This window comes from Elephas maximus, chromosome 2 (assembly GCF_024166365.1).
Source record: "Elephas maximus indicus isolate mEleMax1 chromosome 2, mEleMax1 primary haplotype, whole genome shotgun sequence".
Lineage (NCBI taxonomy): Eukaryota > Metazoa > Chordata > Mammalia > Proboscidea > Elephantidae > Elephas > Elephas maximus.
The window spans coordinates 166784635-166807157 of NC_064820.1; the positions used below are offsets into that span (position 1 = coordinate 166784635).

The following is a 22523-nucleotide window of genomic DNA, read 5'->3' on the forward strand; positions in this document are numbered from 1 at the left end:
AGAGTCTTTGGGTGGTACAAATGGTTAACATGTTTGGCTGCTAACTGAAAGTTGGAGGTTTGAGTCCACTCAGAGTTGCCTTGAAAGAAAGACCTGGTGATCTATTTCTGAAATATCAGCCACAGAAAATCCTATGAAGCCCAGTTTTACTCTGACATACATGGGGCAACATGAGCTGGAATCGACTCAACGGCAACTGAGAAAAAAACAAAAACAGAAACACAAAACAACCTATACAAAAATACTATACATAGCTCTGGGGTCCAGCTCCTCATTGTCAAGCAGACATGAGCCCTACTCTAAGTACAACCTGAAGCAAACTTGGTCTGCAGTAGGATGTGGCTGCCCAAAGCTGACAGAGAGTCAGGGTAGAGTGGGAGGACAGTGCCCAGAGCTGTGGAGAAGTCAGGCCAGTTCCGACTGGGGCTTGTGAGACCCCTAGAATATGCTCCCATTTTGGAGGGGAAACTGACAAACTGGAAAGTATCCAAAATGAACTGACAGATGGGGGAAGGGACTGAAGACCATATTATAGGAGGGACTGCTAACGGAACAACAGTTGGTCAGCTTCAAGAACAGGCCAGAAAACCTGACCACTGTCTTCAGATCTCCACAGGACTGTCATGGGGGCAGAAACAGTCAGTATGTGATCCACAGCCTTAGAGGGCAGGGCTGTGGCCAAGAACAGAAGTTACAAGGAGAAGTTTCAGTTCAATATGAAGAAGAATTTCAGAACTGCCCCTAACAGAGATAGGCTGGCTTGTGGGAGGATGAGGCGTGGTAGTGATGGTGAGCTCCCTGTCATTGTTGTTGTTGTTGTCAGGTGCCATCAAGTTGGTTCTGACTCACAATGACCCTATGTACAACAGCATGAAACACTGCCTGGTCCTGCACCATCCTCGCAATCGTTACTCTTAATCCCACTGTTGCAGCCGCTGTGTCAATCCATCTCGTTAAGGGTCTTCCTCTTCTTTGCTGCCCTCTACTTTACCAAGCATGATGCCCTTCTTCAGGGACTGATCCCTCCTGATAACATGTCCAAAGTATGTGAGATGCAGTCTCACCATCCTCGCTTCTAAGGAGCATTTTGGTCGTACTTCTGAGACAGGTTTGTTTGTTCTTTTGGCAGTCCATAGTGTAGTTAATATTCTTCTCCAAACCACAATTTAAGGTGTCAATTCTTGGATCCTCCTTATTCATCGTACAGCTTTCACACGCATATGAGGCAATTGAAAACACCATGGCTTGGGTCAGGCCACCTGTCATTAGCAGCACGCAAAAGGCGCCTGTAAAGCAAACTTTATATGGCAGGTTGGACGGAGTGTTCTCTAAGGACCCTGAACTCCAAGAGTCTGTATTTCCATAAAATGTCCCTGATATTTGACAAGGAATGACCTCAAGAGCTTAAAGTGTTTAGCTAATGTAGTTGGTACTTAAAAAGCACCATCTCAAAGGGTTCAGAGGGCTCTGCTGAGCACTCTTCCCCTCACATACCTTTGGGGTGAATGGCCACAGTCCCATTCTAAAGCCTTTGGGACAGGCTTCTCAACTTCCCTCAAAGCCTGAGCCCAACCAGGCAAAAGTGAGTGAGGCAGGACAACTTTGATAGATGCTCCCAACTGTTCCCTATCTTGGGAATCCTACTAGGATGGAAGCCAAGAATAGCCCTGAGGAGGGCTCAATCTTCCAGGAGACACTTCGTCTAACCCCTCTTTAGTCAAACCATCATTCCATGATGTTTGTGGGCCTTCAAGACTTTGTGAATTTCTGATCAAGTACATTGACTTGTGTCCTTGTTATTCCTTTTTAGAGAGTTTGGTAAAACAAAGGCCCTTAAGGGTTCACCTAGCTTCTCCCTCTGTCCCTATAAACCACAGTCCTGGCTTCCCTTGGCCACCCAGTTCTTTCACACTCATCTTGGCTGAAGAAGGCTTACTGAGACCCCGAAGACAAAGTTGGAAGGTCCCCTGGAGACAGCATTTTCTAATCCCCACCTCCTTCTTCAAGAGGCCACAAAGCAGGGGAGCAGAGCCCTAAGGACAATTCAGATTCCTGACTGAACCTGGAATCCCTTGCTTTTCCCTTCAGCACATATCAGATTTACCCGAGTAGCTGAGCCTTTAGGGGAGGGCTGCCTCTGAGCCTCAAGGGACTCAGGTCACACTCCTCCCCAGCATCAGAGTGCCTCACTCCTTTTCCGGTGTCTGGACTCAGTGTGGGTGGGGCCCCAGTATCATTAGTTTCAGGATCTGAGCAACCACAAGTAGAACCCATTGGCTGAGGGTACAGGCAGGAAGCAGGTGGGGGTGGAAGCCAAGGGGCCCTCCCCAGGGGCTTCAGATGAAGGAAGGGCAGGGTTGTTGAGAAATTTTAGCGTTCACGACAAAAGTACAAAGGCTCAGATGGAAGAATACCATAAATACAGGCCTCAGGTTCCCCATCTCTAAGATGGGCAGAAATATTTGATTTAATTTCACATTGCCAGAAGCAGGGATTATCTAGCTCAACTCTTGCATCTTAGGCTATATGGAGTCAACAAGGCCTACTGCCCGCCCCTGCACCCCTTGGCTGCACTTGGGTACTTATTATTCTCTGAACATCTGTAATGTCTCCAGAGTTCCACAAGTTGGAGAGGATGTGGTCTCCACTGCACCTATCTGACTGACAGATGGAAAGGTCTCAGGGGAGGACAGAATCACTTCCCTTTTCAACACCCCTGCACCTGGCAGCCACCACTCACCTGTCAGTTTTTTGTACTGTGGTGGCTTGCGTGTTGCTATGACGCTGGAAGCTATGCCACCAGTATTTCAAATACCAGCAGGGTCACCCATGGTGGACAGGTTTCAGCAGAGTTTCCAGACTAAGATAGACTAGGAAGAAAGGCCTGGTGACCTGCTTCCAAAAATCGGTCAAGGAAAATCCTATGGATCAGAACAGAATATTGCCCAACTGGACTCAAACATGCCAACGATCATCAAGATGGCACAGGAAGCAGTAAGTTTCTGTTTATGGTAATGGAAAATGTGGCAAAAATTATGAGTACGATATCACTAAATTGCACATGTGAAAAATGTTGAATTGGCAAATGTAGTGTTTATATATACATATATAATTTTTAAAAAAGGATGGCGTAGGACTAGGCAACGTTTCGTTCTATTACACGTGAGGTCACCATGAGTAGGAGTCAACTGGACAGCAGTTAACAGGCACCTGGCAGAGCCAGGCTGAGGCAGACACTCAGAGTCAGAGAGGCCTTGACTGCAGGCTCAACCCCTTGTTTCACAGACATCGAGGCTGAGGCTTCAGAAAGGTCTTCCAGTAGACACTATTTCTTTTCTTTCTCCCTAGAGCCCACTTTTTCTGGTCCCATATCAGCTTCCCAGGGTTGCTTTAGAGGATTGGAGCTGGCAAAAGAACTAGATGCCATTTCTGGCACTTAGGCCAGTTATACAGGCAGGAGGACCCTGAAGGAGCTAGACAGAAAGTGGTGTTGGTGGCTGGGGTGGGGCTGAGTAGGAAAAAGAGGCCCAAGACCCAAGTATCCATCTGTCTCCCCAACCAGATAGAAAACTGGGAGCCCCCAGTTGAAATCTGGCTTGCTACTTGTTTGCTGTGTGACTTGGGCAAGCACCTTCCCCTCTCTGGGCTCCTGTTTCTTCCTCTCTATGTCATGGAGTTGGGCAATAGGATATGTCTGTGCCCTTCTGGTGTTGACATGCTGTGAATGGGGAAGAAGGGGGTGGAGTGAAGTCACCCCGATAGCTTATCCTCCATCAATCCTGTCATGCTTGTTTGCTCCAGGCAGGGCAGGGCCTGGAGGTTTGACACACTCAGCTGTCAGCCCTGGTCATGGCTCCTCTGGAGGACTGGAAAGGAGGGGCTCTGCTCGGTAGGGTCTGGGTGGGGATCCTGAGCCTTTTGCACCATCCTATGCTCTAGAAGAGCCTGTGTAAGGGAGGTGGAAGTTAAGGGGAGAACAGGATTGCCTGGAAGAGGAGGATGACAGAGAGCTTAGCAGCTGCCTCCCAAATTATGTGCGGCACACTCTGTGAACCTCAGTAACACGTCCAGTGCAGAGGAGCACCCATTAGCGAGGACGAGGAGGCACCTACAGGATGCTCAGGGCAGAATCACTTGTAAGAGGAAACACCGGGAACAGGCGAGCCTCATATCCATCAGTTGATGACTTGCTGAACACACTAAGCTACATAATACTATGGAATATCATTCGTATGTTTAAAAGAATGAAGTAGATTTTTGCGTTCAAAGATGGAAAGTCGTTTGGTAGAACAATAATATGAAAATTAACTATTTTTATTGGTACATAAATGCACATAAATTATCTAGAAAAATATAAAAATGCAAATTGATGGCAGCATCATCTCTAGAGACCCCAAACCAGAAGGGACTAAAATTGCGGTGGTCGGGTGGGGGGAGGGGGTTTAGCTTCACCTGAATTCATACAATTTTTTCTAACAATAGTGTTTTTAAGTATTACTTATGTACATAGTAATAAACAACAACGACAAGAGTAAATATTTCTCTTGGGACCTAAAAGCAGCTAAGCCAGTCATTTAACATATGGAGAAATCGAGGGGCCCAGAAAGAGAATCGCCTGTTTGAAGTCACAAAGCAAGTGAGTGAAAGAGTCCAAAGTAAGACCCTTCTTGACTCCCGTTCCACTGCTTTTTCTTCTGCAGATGCTGCAGCCGGCACCCAAAAGTACATGAGGCCTTGTTCAAGCACCACCTTGTTTGCAATGCCCCCTACTCTGCTGCCATGTTATGGCTCCATATGGGAGGCTGCCATTTTTGACTGGTGACAAAGCAGGGATGGGGGTGAGAGGGTGGGTGGGGAGCCATTAACCTTAGGATACCAACTTTTCTGAGGAGAGAACAGATGTGAGGGCTGGTTTCTTAGGAAAGGGCAGGGGTCGGGTAGCATGCGGGCAGTGGAGAAATGGCAAGGTGGTCCACAAAGTTCATGGTACACTCAGTGAAAAAGAGCTCTACTGTTGAAGGAGAGAGAAAGGTGGAAGTAGGTCAGTTTGTACTTCACTTGTCTGGGGAGAAAGCTTGGGCATGGGATGGATGTTTATGTATTCTAACGTGACTGGTCTAGATGTTCTGGAAGGTTCAGGTTTGAAAGTAAAGTGATACAAGATAAACTATTTTGAGGGATTTTAGGGGTTAAAATTCACCTGGGGAGAGAAGTAGGATGGCCTGTCTTCAGCTAATGGATGGAATCAGATCTGCTGAAGGTGGCGGACTTTTTTCTAGTTCCTTCTCTTTGCCCAAGATGGGCTCACAGGAGCCTCCCCCTCCCCACCCGCCAGTCTTGCTGTGGAGAGGCTCCCAGTCTGGTCCTCTCCCCTGGTCATCTGAGACGGCTCCCAGTGTTCTGAGCATGGAGGGGCACAGACAGGACAAGGTGCAGGCCTTGAAGATGGAAACCCAAGCGTACCCTGAAATGTCAGAGCCAGAGCTAGGACCATCTGTCAGATTACTCCCTTTATAGGAGGCCCCTATTGTTTTCCAAGTTTTTTTTTTTTTAAACATGAAACTTCTATAAATTTGTACTGAGGCCCTTAAAGATCCTTTCCAGGCAGATACGAGACTGGTTCACTAGCTGATCTATGAGCCTTGAGATGTCAGGTGGCAGCTCCTTCTACCAAGAGTTCAGTTTTGAGAGTCACCATCTTCACTTACACAGCAGCATCCTTCCATGCAATTAATTTGAAATTTTAATTTTCTGCCCTTTTTTATAACAAAAAACAGAACTGCTGACATAAAGCCTAGGCCCCAGACTTAACACCGAGCTAAAGCAAAGATGGACGTCCCTACGTGGCTGAGAGCTCAGCACTTTCAGGGGGACCTACGCTAGCCACCTGGGAATCCAACTAGAAAGTAAAAGGATGAAACTAAAAAACATGTCCATACGTAGAAAATATGTCACCAAAGGCTGTGTCTAGAAGGCAAGGCTGATTAGGATGTTTTCTAATGTGTTTTAGGTTGCAGTGTACAGATGTCCCTTTCTAACAGAGAAACCCAGTGTTCAGGTTCACAGGTTTTATGGCATGCCTTATGCATGGAAGCCTGTATCGGCTTTACCTGGGATGATTCTTTTGTGGGGCATTATTTGCCAGACTGGAAAAAACAGCCACTAGCCCAGAGGCCATATACAAGCCAACATCGCCATGATACTTGGGGCAGAGGACTTGTGCTACTTCTGCCAGACAGAAGAGGCAGCTTCCTTTCACACCCCCTGACTGTCCCACCCTTGGCAAACTGAGATAAAAGGTTAGATTTGTTCCCCTACTGACGAGGTGTCCTGCACCCTGCTCGCATATCCTTCTGCCCAGGATAGCCTCTTGCATATTCCACTCCTATAAAAAAAAAAAAAATAGCCTCCTGCATATCCCACTCATCCCACCTCAACTGTCTAACTCCTATGCATCCTGCAAAACCCAGCCAAGATGACTTTTCTCTCATAGCCTCCTATAATCCCCTTCTCAAGGAGTCCTGGTGGTACAACAGTTAAGCATTCAGGTGCCAACTGAAAAGTTGGCAGTTGGAAACGACCGAGCGGCTCTGTGGAGTAAAGACTTGGTGATTTGCTCCTATAAAGATTACAGCCCAGAAAACCCTGTGGGGCAGTTCTACTTTGTCACCTGGGGTCGCTTAGGGTTAAAATAGACTCGAGGGCGTCTAACAACAACAACAACAATCCAACAATCTCCTTCTCTCCCCTCTGAACTCCAAGTCACACTCACTCTGGGCTAGGAGGAAAACATGATATGCTCATCACTAATAAGGATAATAAGGATGGGGTGGGGAACGTAAACAACCAAGTGCCCAAGCTGGTTAAAGAAGCTACGAAAACAAAAACAAAAAAAACCCCAAACCCCTTGCCATGGAGTCATTTCAAAGAAGCTACAGAAAAAAAACAAAAACAAAAAAACCCCACTGCCGTGGTGTCAATTCCAACACATAGAATCCTATAGGACACAGCAGAACTGCCCCATAGGACTTACAACACTGTAAATCTTTCGTGGAAGCAGACTGCAACATTTTTCTCCTGCGGAGCAGCTGGTTGGTTCAAACCGCTGACTTTTTTTGGTTAGCAGGTGAGCACTTTAACCACTGTGCCACAGAACATTAGGCAGGCATTAAAAATCATGTGTCCACGGACTATTTAACATTAGAAAATGCCTCTGGCAGACTATTAAGTAAAAAACTAGAATATAACCACTTTATAGTGTTAGTTTTGTATGAAGAGTCACAGTGTTGCATATTACATACAGAGGAAAAAGAACAGAAGGATTGACATTGAAAGATACACAGTGGTTCTCTCTTGACAGTGGGATTAAACGCGATTTTTAAACTTCTTTATGCTTTTCCAAATTTTGAAATTTTGCCTCAACGTTCTAATAAGTTGAATAACTATGTTTCTTAAATCCTAAATATTTGCTAGTCTTAGGCTAATATTCTTGTCAAAATGTCACCTGACCTCTGCTTGACCCCTCTAGTGATGGAGAACTCACTATCTTAAGAGGTTTTTTTCGAATACTTCTTCCTCATGACATGAAGAAATCTGCCTCCCTTTTGCTCCCCCCCTCCTCTCCCCCCTCCCACTTGACTCAGTTCTGCCTTCTGGAACGGTGGCCAGGCTCCAGGCTGAATTCAAGTGTACCTGCATCAGCCTCTCAAGGATATTAATACCCCCTACCACATCCCTGCTTGCTTTGAATACAATTCAGGCATGATGTCCTTAAAGTATAACTTTTCTGTGTCTCCCTATGACAGCACTCACATTACCTCTTATTAAGGGCGTATCACTTGCCAGTCAGTGTTTCAGGGACTCTATTACACACATTCTTCCATTTAACCCTAAGAACAACCCTATGACACAGGAGCTTTTATCTTACAGATGAGGAAACTGAGGCATGGAGACGCCAAGTCACTTTTAAGGTCACTTAATGGATCCGTGACGAAGCCAGGACTGAACCAGCACCTAGTCAGAACCTGGTGTTGTCGACACTCAAATGTTTGCTGAGATAACAAATGAGTGAGGAGACTGGGTGGAACAAGTGGTTTGTGATCAATTGGCTGCTAACCTAAAGGTTGACAGTTCAAAGCCACCCAGCTGCTCCGTGGAGGAAGGGCTTGGCAAAATGCTTCTGTAAAGACTACCTCCAAGAAAACCCCATGGAGTAGTTCTACACTGTAATGCACAGGGTTGCCATGAGTTGGAATCAACTTGACGGCAAAGGTTTACATGAACCTGATTCTGAAGCCTAAGCCCTTAGCCTGTATGGTCCTATTTCAGAATGATTTATGGCTATGCCTGTCTCTTCCGCATCATTCACCTCTGCATCTCTCTCACCTTACCTGGTACCTGGAGTAGCTCATGAGGAGTCCCTGAGTGTCCGACCCACTGAACAACCGCGGCCTGAGGCCCGGCTTTGGGTGCAGTGTTGAGACAGGTTCTCTGATGCCCTGTTCAGGGCTGTGGTTGCAGCTGAAGCCCTGGGTGCTAGAGAGATCAGACATCACTGTGGAAACACTGTAGGATGACACACAGGGACTGGCCATGAGGTACAGGTGCCTCCCCTTTGCCAGGAGGAAGCTGAGAGCTTGATGGGGATGGACTTGGGAGCTCAGGCCTTCCGGGGTTGACACCTAAATCAAGAACTGGGCAGGAGCACATTCTGGAGGGATGGAAACAGGCATGAACTTTGCCAGGAACCCTCTCCAGAAACTTCCCCATGTCACCCCTACAGGCAAGCCCCTGGGAGATTTGTTTCCTTGGCCCCTACCTTCTCTGCCAGCCTTCTCCCAAGTCCTCCTGCAGGGACATGGCCATGGGCACTTCCAAGGAGAAGGGTTTAGGAAGGGCCACACAATGCAGATGGCTCCTCAGCCTGGATCCCCATTCATTCATTCACTGGGATTCCAGCTTGTCCCAACATGGCAGGGGCGAGGCCTATGCTGGGCCTTTAGTGGTCAGCTAAGGTCACAGGCACTGAAGACCACAGAACTTAGCAAATCCACAGGTTCTTGAACCTGGAGGGGCCTTAAGAGGTCCTAGCAGTTATCATCTTGTCCCTAGCCAGGGTAGCCCCCTGGGTAAGCACGACTCTCCACAATGAACCCCATCAGACTGTGCTTTCTTTGGCTCAGTCTTTGATCAGGCTATTCCTTCCCCCCTTGGCTGGGTAACTCCTACCGAACCCTCAACACTCAGTCAAGGCTCACCTCTTCCAAGAAGCTGTCCTGTAGCTCTCAAGGCTGGATGTGGCACTCCTGTTTCACCCAGGCTAACGCCTAGCATGGTTCTTATCCAGTCCTCATTCATTCACTCAAATATTCACTTACTTTGTGCTCTGCAGAAGGCACTAGGTGTGGAGTGCCAAAAACCAGCCTCCAACACACAGTTTTGGCACTGACTAGCTATATGACTTTGGACACCGCATTCCTCATCCAGCCTCAGTTTCCTCACCTGAAAAGTAGTGAGGGCTCCATAGCTCAACCTGACCCCCACGGCTTGTGTAAGACTTGACAAAGATAAGGATGTGAAAATACTCTTTAAGCTGCCAGTCAGAGTGAGTCATTGCTACCATGACCTGACCCTCGTTTTCATACTCCCATCCTCAGGGCACCACCCTCCAAACCCAAACCGAAAACCAAACCCACTGCTGTCGAGTCAGTTCCATCTCACAGTGATCTTATAGTTCAGAGTAGAACTGCTCCACAGGGATTTCAAGACCATAATCTTTATGGAAGCAGGCTGCCACATCTTTCTCCTGTGGGGCAGCTATTGAGTTTGAACCACCGACCTTTTGATCAGCAACTGAATGCCTTAACCTCAGTGCCACCAGGGCTCTGGGCAGAAGCACAATCTGGAGGGAAGGAAACAGGCATGAACTTTAAACAAAACCAGCCATGTAGGGGCAGGGGCCCAGCACTGCTGCGGCAGAGAAGACATGCCAGGCAGCTCTGAGGCAACAGGGGTGAAGGCTTTTGTGCCAAAGGGCTTTATAGTCAGCAAGAAGCCACTAGCAGCATGGGGCAAGGGTGAAGAGAAAGACAACAGGCTAGGGGAATGATGCCTAGATTTTACTTGAAGTTGCTCTGTAGCCTCAGCCAAGACCCTTTCTTTTTCTAGGCTTTAGCCCCCATCTGTACATTGAGTGAGTCAGCCCAAGTGGCGTCCAAGGTCCAGTCCAACTCAGTCTGGGCCGACTTTACTTGCTCTTCACAGTTTGGGTCAGAGGGGTCCAATTCAGGCTGTGCCAGGGAGAGACAGAGGAAGCTGATGAGGTTTTCAGAAGGGCCAGGAGGCACGGGGACCAAGGCTCACTGTGGTCTCCTCTTCCGGCCTCTTGAAGGGTTGGGCCTGGAGTGTGCTCCTCCCCCAGTTTCCTCTGGGTAGATGGAATCTCTACCCTTGGCCCACTTTGCAGAGTGAGAGCTTAGCACAGGTGTAGAGAACACAGCCTCTAAGGTCCTTAGAGACCATCCTGCTTATCCCCCTCCCATACGAGGGGGAAACTGAGGCTAGAGAGGGGTAAGAGATTACAATCATCATGTAGCATGTTTGTGGCAGAGCCAGGACTTTAACCCAGGATTGCTGTCCTTCTGTCACCAGCTTGATTTCAAGTCTCAGGCCAGGCTCTGGGCTTATCCTCCCCATCTTTCTCAGCCATGGGCTCAAGCATCAGTTTCCCTGTTGGAGCCAGGGAAGACATGATGTTTCCTGGGTATGAGCTTAGTGTGGTTTTTGAACTGGGAATAAAGAAGGAGCAATGGAAGTCAAGGGGGGTGGGGTAGGGGAAGAGGGACACTATACTTCACACCAAAGCTTATCTTCTTGGGTGAGGCACAGAACAGGGAGTAGAATCGTCTAGGTTGGGGACGATACTGGATATCCAATAATCAGAAAAGCTCGTGCTTAGGGCATCAGCTAAGCAGGAGCAGAGAGAGACAGAGATTCAATTTCAATACACAATTATTAAATATTGCCACAATATAGAGCTCTCAGGTCTTGAAGGGGACCGATCATAAAGTTGTGAAACCATCTAATCCTACCTGCTGGCAGGCAGCAGGTGTAGGGAAAAGGGCCAAGAGTCCGGGAATCTGCCTTAGCTCCTCGAGGACTTGTGGGTTTGCCCTTCCCCTCTCTGGGCCTCAGGCTACCCCCTGAGGAGGTTGTCCTCCTGGCTCCAGGTTCTGACCTTCTGGGCTTGTCAGACCCCAAGGGGCAGCTGGTCCCCCTGCAAGAAACCTGAGTACAGTCCCCTGGGCCCTAACCCAGCTCTGAGGCCCCTTGGGGGAGGAACGGGGAGTGGAAGGCAGCAGAAGGCGATACACCTCCTCCTTCACTGACCCCTCCCAGCTACCCCCAGGACAGCCACAAAGCGCCCCTCGCTGAGGCCTGGGAGAGGCCCTAAAACAGTGCTTCTCAAACTTTAAAGCTTATAGAAATCATCTGGACATCTTGTTAAAAGACAGGCTCTGTTTTAGCAGGTCTGGGGCACAGCCTGAGATTCTGCATTTCTAACAAGTCCCAGTGGACGCCGATGCTGCAGTCCGTGGAGCATCTGTGAGTAGCAGGGCCCTAGAGAATATCTGCCTTTGACCCAGTGGGAAAGCCGAAGGACGACCCAGAGAGGTCAAGTCACTTGTCCACGGCCACACAGCGAACAGCCCCAGGCTGAAGGAAGAGGGCACCTGCCATAGACACTAGACATTCCCCTACCCGCGGCGGCCGGTATCAGAGGTCCTTTGCCGGCCCGGGAGCCGTGTTTGTCAAGTCGGTGCCCCGCGCGGCTCAGCTGGGAGCCGGGCAAGGAGCGCCGCCGGGCTCACTCTCCCCTGCTTCTGTGCCCGCCTCTCGCTGTTTTCGGTTCGAGACGCCGAGGGGCCCCAGGCGCGGAGCCGCTCCGTACCCCGCCTCCCCCCGAAGGCAAACTTCTCCGCCGGCGCCCTTTACCTTTTTGGGGGGTTTGCAGCAGATCAGCTTGCTGCGTCCGCAGCCCATCCTCCTCTGGGGGCTCCCGGACGCCGCCTCCCAACTCCGGGGCCCCCAGGGGACCCTGCCGTCCCCGCCCCGCTGCCCGTTCCGCGCCCGCCGGCTGGGGCTGCCGGCCAGACCCTGAAACTGAACCTGGAAGCGCTGACTTAAGCCCTAGCTAGGGCGGCCGCGCGCCGTAAATACACTAAGAGCAGGGCCTCCGATAAGCCTGCGGGGCTCGCAGCGCCCCAGCCCTGAGCAGGTGACCCGAATCTCTCTAAATGATAGGAACCTCAGGCCTGGGCAGAAAAAGAGAGCATGGGCAACAGCTGCTTTTCCAGGCCCTTAGCAGAGAAGGGGAGGGGGGAAAAATAATAAAAACAATTAAAAAACACAGCAGCTATTATTTATTGAGGGCTGTTTCTGACCCCACTGTTTTACACGTATTATTTCTATCTCTTGCCATATCCTTGCAACAAAGTTTTTTTTTTCCTTTATTTTACAAGTGAGGAAAATGAGACTCAGAGATGTGAAATCATTTGCCTAAGTTCAGACAGCTAGTAAGTACCAGAGCCCAGAGAGAAACCCAGCTCTAACTCCAGAACCAAATGAAGCTTCGAACAACTAACTTCCCTAGAAATGAAATAATAATTCTAAGCTGAATCATAACGCCTCCTCGCTCCTGGGTAGACAGTTCTTCCCAGCTTACAAGCATCTGCAAAATCCAACTGTATATCCATTACAGATAGAAGTTTTCCATCATAACAACCTTGTGAAGCAGCCAGCTAGATGCGATGGCAGTAAGAGACAGCAAAATGCCAGTGTCTGGGGAAAGGAACTTTTAGGTATCCTCACTTTGTTACTAGCTGAGGTTTCTGGGAGAGAAATGCAGGAAAAAGACACCTACTGTTGACAGTGTGTGTTCGTATCTGTGTGTGTATTAGGAACTTAAAGCAAAGCCCAGAAACACTTGGAAAGGTGTGTTGATGCAAGGGATTGTATTGGTTTCCTCCGGTTGCCAAGGTACCACAAACTGGGTGGTTTAAAACAACAGAAATTAATTTTCTCATGGCTCTGAAGGTTAGAAGTTCAAATTTAGGGTGTTGGCAGGGCCACGCTCTCACTGAAGGCTCTCAGGGAGAATCCTCCCTTGTCTCTTCCGGCTTCTGTGGCCCCAGGTGTTCCTTGGCTTATGGCAGCATAACTCCAGTCTCTGCCTCTGTCTTTAGATGCCTGTCTTCCTCTGTGTCTCTTCTGCTCTTCTTACAAGGACACCCTAATCATGTTGGATTAGGGTCCACGGTACTCCAAGGAAAACCTGGTGGTGTAGTGGTTAAGTGCTACGGCTGCTAACCAAAAAGGTCAGGAGCTCAAATCTATCAGGCGCCCCTTGGAAACTCTATGGGGCAGTTCTACTCTGTTCCACAGAGTCGCTATGAATCGACTCGATGGCAACTGGTTTGGTTTTGGTTTTTGGTTCTCCACTGTGACTACTTGTTAACTACAATTACATCTGCAAAAATGATATTTCCAAATAAGTTCACATGCACAACTACTGGGTGCTAGGACTTGAATATATCTTTTGCGGGGACTAAACCCAACCCATAACAAGGATTTGCAGTCATGAATGGGGAAAGAATAATAGGCTACAGAGGAAATTTCCCCATCCCCAGAGTATAAGACCAACTGCAAAAGATTCTAAGAAAGGAAACTGAAGAAACAGATGTTATTAGTTCTTAGAAGGAAAGCTAATGTAGGACTGTGGGTTTACGAAGTGTGGCCCCCAAACTGGCAATATCAAGGCAGCATGTTAGAAATGCAAATTCTCAGGCCCCACGTCAGACCTACAGATGTGAACTCCAGGGGTGGGGCTCAGGGATCTATAGCTTAACGAGCCCTCCTGGTGATTCTGATGCACAGTAAAGTCTGAGAACCAGGGCTGTAGGATTGCTGGACGGGTAACAGGAAAAGTTCCTACTTTCTACAGTGCTCATAATTAAAATGAAAATGCCCAAATATTCAAGAAAAGAAAATTGGTTAAATAAAGTATGATGCATCCGTAAAAATAGAGTGCCGCAAAACCAAAATGCTCATGAGGAAAAATATTTTTTTTAGAAAATGTTACAAAGTCTTCTTGGATCAGGTGGACACTTGAGACTATGTTGGCATCTCCTGCCTGGAGGGGAGATGAGAGGGTGGAGGGGGTTTGAAGCTGGCGAAATGGACACAAAAAGAGAGAGCGGAGGGAGAGAGCGGGCTGTCTCCTTAGGGGGAGAGTAACTGGGAGTGTGTAGCAAGGTGTATATAAGTTTCTGTGTGAGAGACTGACTTGATTTGTAAACTTTCACTTAAAGCACAATAAAAATTATTTAAAAAATGTTACAAAGTAACTGTCTTAGTCATCCAGTGCTGCTGTAACAGAAATACCACAAGCAGGTGGCTTTAACAAAGAGCAGTTTATTCTCTCACACTCTAGTAGGCTAGAAGTCCAAATTCAGGGTGCCAGCTCCAGGGGAAGACTTTCTCTCTCTTTTGGCTCTGGGGCAAGGTCCTTGGCATCAGTCTTGCCTTGGCCTGGAAGCATCTCAGCACAGGAACCTCAGGTCCAAAGGATGTGCTCTGCTCCCGGCACTGCTTTCTTGGTGGTATGAGGTCCCCACTCTCTGCTTGCTTCCCTTTCCTTGTATCTCTTGTAAGATAAAAGGTGGTGCAGGCCACGCCCCAGGGAAACTCCCTTTACATTGGATCGGAGAGATGACCTGAGGAACAGTGTTACATCCCATCCTAATCCTTTTAACCACAGGAGAAGATTATGGTTTATAACACATAGGAAAACCAGAAAATGGAGGACAACCCCACATGGCCTAACCAAATTAATACACACATTTTTTGGGGGGCATAATTCACTCCATGACAGTAACACATCCATTTTATTTATTTATTAAAAAAGATATCAGTAATGATTACCTCTAGAAATGGAATATGTGGCTAATTGCCTCCACAAACAACTGCTTTGTTTACCATGAGACTAGAAGAACTGATTGGTGCCTCGCTACCATTACTGCATGTTTTGATCAAATATTCTATAGAAGAATCCCAATAAAAAGGGGGGAAAAAGCAGAACAGAATTTCAAATTCTCCATAGAATCCAGGCTGGATGAGTTAAACTTTAAACCTAAAACCAAAACTAACCCCTGAAATCGTCTTTGAACCAAAACACAGTTTATCTTAATTAGTAAAGTACATCAGCCTTGAGCATTGTGCTCAAAGCTGGGTGAGATCAAATTTACAACAACAACTCGAAAGCCTGGATGAGAAGCTTAGGAGGCGGGGATTTTACGTTAATGGGGAGGAAGAGTTTGGAAAAGAGGGGTGAGAATGGCTGCACAACTTGAAGAATATAACCAGTGTCACTGAATTGTACGTGTAGACACTGTTGAATTGGTGTATGTGTTGCTATGTAAATTCTCAACAACAAAAAAAATTAAAATAAATTCTTTCAAAATAGTGATTACTTCTAGATGAGTGGGATTTTAGCTTTTTAAAATTATTTTTCATTTTTCTAATCTTTTTTTTTTTTTTTTTTTTAATGAGTATGTTTGTCTTGAGACCAGAAGAACTGGACGGTGCCCGGCTACCACTACCAAACATTCTAATCAGAGTCAGAATAGAAAGGGAGAAAAATGTGGAATGAAACTTAAAATTCTCAGAGAATTCTCTCAGACTTACTGGGCCCTTTGAGACTGGAGGAATCCCTAAGACGGTTGCCCTGAGATACTTTTTAAACCTTGAACTGAAACTATCTCTTGAAGTTACCTTTTCACTAAATACCAGGTTAGATCAAAAAGTAAAGAATGTTACTCTTGAGATCTGCACTTTTAAAAAATATTATCTATATGGGACCAAATGGATAACAGATACTCTAAAGCATAGATGGGAAGGTTTGGGGGCAGTGAGACTAAGTTAGTGGGAATTAAACAACTAGAATAAAAACAATGAGAATGTAATGTTGACACAACGTGAAAAGTGTAACCAATGTCACTGAAAAATACATGTAGAAATTGTTGAGTTGGAACCTGTTTTGCTCTGTCTACTTTTTCCAAAAATGCAATAAAATATTCAAAAAATAAAATAATCACACAACGGAATACTATGCAATGATAAAGAGCAGTGATGAATCAGTGAAACATCTCACAACATGGATGAATCAGGAAGACATTATGATGAGTGAAATTGGTCAGTCACAAAATGACAAATATCATATAAGACTACTACTATAAGAACTCAAAAAAAGGTTTAAACATAGAAGAAAACATTCTTTGATGGTTACGAGGGTGGGGAGGGAGGCAGAGAGGAATTCGCTAACTAGATAGTAGACAAGAATTATCTTAGGTGAAGGAAAGGACAACACACAATACAAGGGAACTCAGCACAACTGGACTAAACCAAAAGCTAAGAAGTTTCCTGAATACAACCAAAAACTTTGAGGGACAGAGTAGCAGGGGTGGGGATCTGGGGACCGTGGTTTCAGGGGACATGTAGGTCAATTGGCATAACAAAATTTATTAAGAAAGTGTTCTGCATCCCACTTTGGTGAGTAGCGTCTGGGGTTTTAAAAGCTTGCGAGTGGCTGTCTAAGATGCATCAAGTGGTCCTAACCCACTCGGAGCAAAGGAGAATGCAGAATGCCAAAGACACAAGGAAAATATTAGCCCAAGAGACAAAAGGGCCACATATACCAGAGACTCCATCAGCCTGAGATCGGAAGAACTAGATGATACCTGGCTACCACCAATGACCACCCTGACAGGGAACACAACAGAGAATCAAAGCAGGAGAAAAGTGAGGTGCAGAACTCAAACTCACGTAAAACGACCTGGCATTATGGTCTGACTGAGACTGGAGGAACCCCAGAAGACATTGCTCCCGGACTCTCTGTTAAACCAGAACTAAAACCGTTCCTGAAGCCAACTCATCAGACAAAGATTAGTTCAAGTAGATACAAGAGACTAAATGGGCAGTTCCTGTCCAGAGGCAGGATGAGAAGGCAGAAAGGAATAGGAACTTGTTGAATAGACATGGGAAACGTGGGGTGGAAAGGGGGAGTGTGCTGCCACACAACAGAGATTGCAGCTAGAGTCACATAACAATACGTGTATAAAGTTTTGTATGAGAAACTAACTTGAGTTGTAAACTTTCACCTAAAACACAATAAAAAAAAGTTAAAAAGGTAAATTAAAATTAAAAACCTATATTACAACTGAAAACGATGCACTTATTGCTATTGTAATAAGAAAAAGAAAATTAAAAAAAATATATGGTTTTAAACCCATTCGTGAAACTAAGACTAGTTTTTTAATCCATGGGCAAGTCTGTGGAATACCAAAGAAATGGACAATGACTGAATTAACTAGGTGAAAAAGCAACATAAAGGGCAAAGATGGTTAAAATGGGTGGGGAGTTTGTACCCAGAAATGCCTTGTGTGATCCTGACCCAGCTGTTTCTCCCTTCTGAGAGTTTCCCCATCTGTATATTGAAGAGTTGAACTTTCTAAAATTGATCTCAAATTTCAATGTCAACAGTTAAAATCAATAACTTGGGGTGGTGGGTAGGAACTAAATCAAACTAAACCTATTGTTATTGAGTTGATTTTGACTTATAGTGACCCTGTAAGGACAGAGTAGAACTGCCCCATAAGGTTTCTAAGGCTGTAAATCCTCATGGAAGCAGACTGCCACATCTTTTGGTTAGCAGCCGAGCGCTTTAACCAATGTGCCACCAGGGCTCCTCGTGTAGGAACTGGGAAGGGAAATTCTGTCCCTGGAGCCTCTGGTCCCAAGAGAGCTTGTCTCCCCCCGTCTCCAAACCTCCTGGGAGACCAGATTTCCCACTGTTCCACAACTGGGTTTTTGGTTATGTGCTTTGAAATTCCTCCCTGAAAAAAAAATTTTAAAGCTCTAAGTTTCTTTGTTTTGTATTTTGTTGTTGTTTTCTTGTTTATTTTTGCTTTGGTAATTTGAGTTTGAGAAAGTTGCCAATGAAATATTTTGGTGGCTGGTATACCTGTCAGATTAGGTTAGGTTTTGCTGCAGTAATGAAAATCATAAAAATCTCAGTGGTTTAACACTAGAGGAGTCAATACTTATACTACATGTCTTTTTGTTATGATCCACACAGTCAAATGCCTTTGCATAGTCAATGAAACACAGGTAGACGTCTAATGCAAAGGCATTTGACTGTGTGGATCATAACAAATTATGGATAACATTGCAAAGAATGGCAATTCCAGAACACTTAATTGTGCTCTTGAGGAACCTGTACATAGATCAAGAGGCAGTTGTTTGAACAGAACAAGGAGACACTGCATGGTTTAAAATCAGGTTTGAGTTAGGGTTGTATCTTTTCACCATACTTATTCAATCTGTATGCTGAGCAAACAATCCAGGAAGCTGGACTATATGAAGAAGAACAGGATATCAGGATTGGAGGGAGACTCATTAACAACATGCAATACGCAGATAACACAACCTTGCTTGCTGAAATTGAAGAGGGCTTAAAGCACCTGCTGATAAAGATCAAAGTCTACAGCCTTCAGTATGGATTACACCTCGACATGAAGAAAACAAAAATTCTCCCCACTGGACCAATGAGCAACATCATGATAAATGGAGAAAATATCGAAGTTGTCAAGGATCTCATTTTACTTGGATTCACAATCAACACCTACGGAAACCGCAGTCAAGAAATCAAATGGTGCATACCCAGAAACCCATTTGCACCGGACAAATTTGCTGCAAAAGACCTCTTTAAAGCGTTAAAAACCAAACATGTCACTTCAAGGACTAAGGTGAGCCTGACCCAAGCCGTGGTATTTTCAATTGCCTCATATGCATGTGAAAGCTGGACATTGAATAAGGAAGATCGAAGAATTGACGCCTTTGAATTATGGTGTTGGTGAAGAATATTGAATATACCATGGATTGACAAAAGAATGAACAAATCTTTCTTGGAAGAAGTACAGCCAGAATGCTGCTTTGAAGCAAGGATGGCGAGACTTCGTCTCACATACTTTGGACATGTTATCAGGAGGGATCAGTCCCTGGGGAAGAACATCATGCTTGGTAACGTAGGGGGTCAGCGAAAGAGAGGAAGACCCTCAATGAGATGGACTGACACCGTGGCTGCAACAATGTGCTCAAGTATAACAACAATCACGAGGATGATGCAGGACCCGGCAGTATTTTGTCCTGTTGTACACAGGGTCGTTATGAGTTGGAACCGACCCAACAGCACCTAACAACAACAACAACAACATGTCTATTATGGGATCATGGGTAGGCAGAGGGCTCTGCTTCACCTCTGTGAAGCACCATCCCATGATGTAACCAACTCAACATGATATTTCAGGGTTTGCCACGGTGAGAAAAGTGCATGGAGTCCTACATGCTTCCACTCAGAACTGAAACATATGAAGTGCACTCACATTTCATCAGCCAAAGCAAGTCACATGATCATGTCTAACTTCAAGGGGATGAGGAGTGCACATTATGTGCCCAAAAGGTGAAGAGAACCAGAAATATCGGTGAACAGCGGTAATGTTTACTGTAGTTAGCAATCAACAAGCAGGGACTACTACATACCCATTTCCTGGGCAAGTAAGGTGACTAACTCATCCTGGTTTGCCCAGGTCTTTCTGAGTTTTAGCACTGAGAGCCCCCTGTCCTAAGAAAATCCTCATGCTCAGGCAAACTGGGATGGTTGATCACCCTGTGTTTAAGGCATAGTGGAGGTACAAGAGAATAAGATTTAATCCTGTCCTTGAATTAGCTATAATCTGGTTTGTGACATGAGATTTATATGTAATATAAGATAGGTTTAAAAACTAATGCCAAGTTGTATTATTCTTGCAGAAAACATTACCATTAAAGGAAGATAAGACACCAAGGTGGGTGGGGTTGGTCAAGGAAGACTTCCTGGAGGAACACTAAAGCCAAAGAACATTCATGCCAAAAGAAATCCTAGAATCTCAGGTTGGTGTGGGATCTGGTTGCTGAGCTCATGTTTCTTGCAGCTAAGATCTGACAAATTCGAATGTCTTTTCTAAAGTACCTTCTAGGTGATTATGCAGCCTATGTTTGAATACTTCTAGTGATGGGAACATCATTACCTATCTTCCCATACTTAGGGGGAATAGGAGAAACAGGGAGGCATAATTACAAGGAGGAACAGCATGAGTCAAGTCAGGGTAGATTTGGAGGTTTGGGATTTAGGGAATGAAGAATTAGTGCCCATAGCTAGGCTGTGCATAAAGGGACCAAGTTTGAGGATGGGGTGGGCTCTTTTGGGAAGGATTGGAAATAACAATACGGGGATTATTCTGAGAATATTTCATTAGAAAAGTACAGTATACCCAACCATAAAAAGTTTCACATAGAATTTTGGGAAGTTCAGGGACCTCTTGCAGCCCAGGCAGTGGGGCTATGTATGGACCCCAGGTTAAAATCAGTTGCCGTTGAGTCATGGTAGCCCCATGTGTGTTAGAGTAGAATTGTGCTCCATAGGATTTTCAAAGGCTGATTTTTTTCTGAAGTGGATCACCAGGCTTTTCTTCTGAGGCAGCTCTGTGTGGACTTGAACCTCCAACCTTTCAGTTAACAGCCAAGGGCATTAACTGTTCATACAACCCAGGTACTCTGGATCCCAGGTTAAGAACCTCTCAACTCGGTGGTTGTTAAATGTCTATCTAGCCCCCAAATTGTCTTCTGTTCAGGTTTTTCTAATTGGGTCCAACTGATCCCCAAATATATGCCCCCTACCCAGGTTGTCTTTCCTCACAGTCTATCTCTGTGGGTTATAATTCTATCTGTACATCAAGGGGCAGCTCAAACTCACTCTCCTTCCAGAAGCCCTCCATGAATCCAAAGCAGAGAAGACCCCTCCTCTCGAAAGTCATCCTCACAGCACTTGTTCTGCAGCTCTCTTAGCACACTTGGCAGATTTCCTGGGAGTTACAGGTGTTTGCGTGCGCTGCGTGTCCTCCCTATGGGCTCTGTCTCCTACCCCACGACCTCATCCCACCCCACCTGGCACTTGGTACTGTGGTGAGGCTGCCAGTCATCTTACCCAGTTCCCATTCTTCCCTCTTCCTTATTTACAGAATTCTGATATTCTTTGTGACAGTGTTAAGCCTACATTCTCAGCTTCCCTTGGACCTAGGGATGACCAGGGATATGTAATGGAAATTACAGCCCAGGACTTCCAGGAAATCTTCTAATGACTCAGCTGGGAGCAGGGCTCCCCTTTCCCCACCCTCTTTTCCCTGCCTGGAATACACACATGATGGCTGAATTTCAGCAGCCATCTTAATACCTTGAGCAAAAAGATGGAAGGGACCTTGATTTCTGATGAATTTAGGGAGCCTCCACATAGCCTTGATCACCTACTTTTAAGCTTTTTCACATAATAGAATAAACAATTTGTTTAAGCCACTGTCATTGAGATTCTGTCTACTAGAAGCAATTTCTTTTTTTGGATAGAGTGAGTAATCAGGACACTCATATTGTCTCTAACTAGTGCTTCTTCTTTTTTTTTTAATTTATTTATTGTACTTTATAGGAAGGTTTACAGAGCAAGCCAGTTTCTCATTAAACAATACATACATTGCCCTGCAACATTGGCCACCAACCCCACAACATGTTAACATTCTCCCCTTCTCAACCTCGGGTTTCCCATTACCAGCTTTCCTGTCCCCTCCTGCCTTCTTATCCTTGCCCTTGGGGTGGTGTGTCCATTTAGACTCATTTTGTTTTATGGGTCTGTGTAATCTTGGATTGAAGGGTAAACCTCAGGAATGACTTCAGTACTGAGCTAAAAGGGTGTCCACAGGCCTTGCTCTCAGGGTTTCTCCAGTCTCTATTAGACCAGTAAATCTGGTCTTTTTTTTTTTTTTTGTAAGTTAAAATTTTGTTCTGCATTTTTCTCCACCTCTGTCTGGGAACTTTTATTGTGATTCCTGTCAGGGCAGTCAGTAGTTGTATAGCCAGGTACCATCCAGTTGTGCTGGACTCAGTTTGGTGGAGGCTATGGTAGTTGTGGTCCATTAGTCCTTTGGACTAATTTTTCCCTTATGCCTTTGGCTTTGTTCATTCTCCCTTGCTCCAGATGGGGTGAGATCAGTGGAGTATCACAGACAGCCTCTTGCAAGCTTTTAAAACCCCAGAAGCTACTCACCAAAGTAGGATGTAGAACATTTTCTTTATAAACTGTGTTATGCCAGTTGAGCTGGGTATTCACCAAGACCATGGTCCCCACAGCTCTCAGCCCAGTAACTTGGTCCCTCAGGGAGTTTGGATGTGTCTATGAAGCTTCCATGACCTTGCTTTTGACAAGTTGTGCTGGTTTCCCCAGTATTGTGAGCTGTCTTACCCTACTACTAACCAGAACGTTGGTGGTTCAGATCCATCCAGAAGTGCCTTGGAAGAAAGGCCTGGCGAGCTACATCCAAAAA

General features: G+C 45.8%; 1 protein-coding gene across 1 annotated transcript in view; it reads right to left on the minus strand.

The window, feature by feature from the left end:
* Window positions 1-20969, minus strand: part of CCDC69 (coiled-coil domain containing 69) — a 70842-nt gene extending 49873 nt beyond the window's left edge. Inside the window, exons 1-2 of the mRNA XM_049868895.1 lie at window positions 20886-20969; window positions 11995-12189 (exon numbers count right to left, since the gene is read on the minus strand). Coding sequence (XP_049724852.1) covers window positions 11995-12189; window positions 20886-20969 — 279 coding nt within the window. The remainder of the gene's footprint in view (window positions 1-11994; window positions 12190-20885) is intronic.
* Between the last annotated feature and the right edge of the window lie 1554 nt (window positions 20970-22523).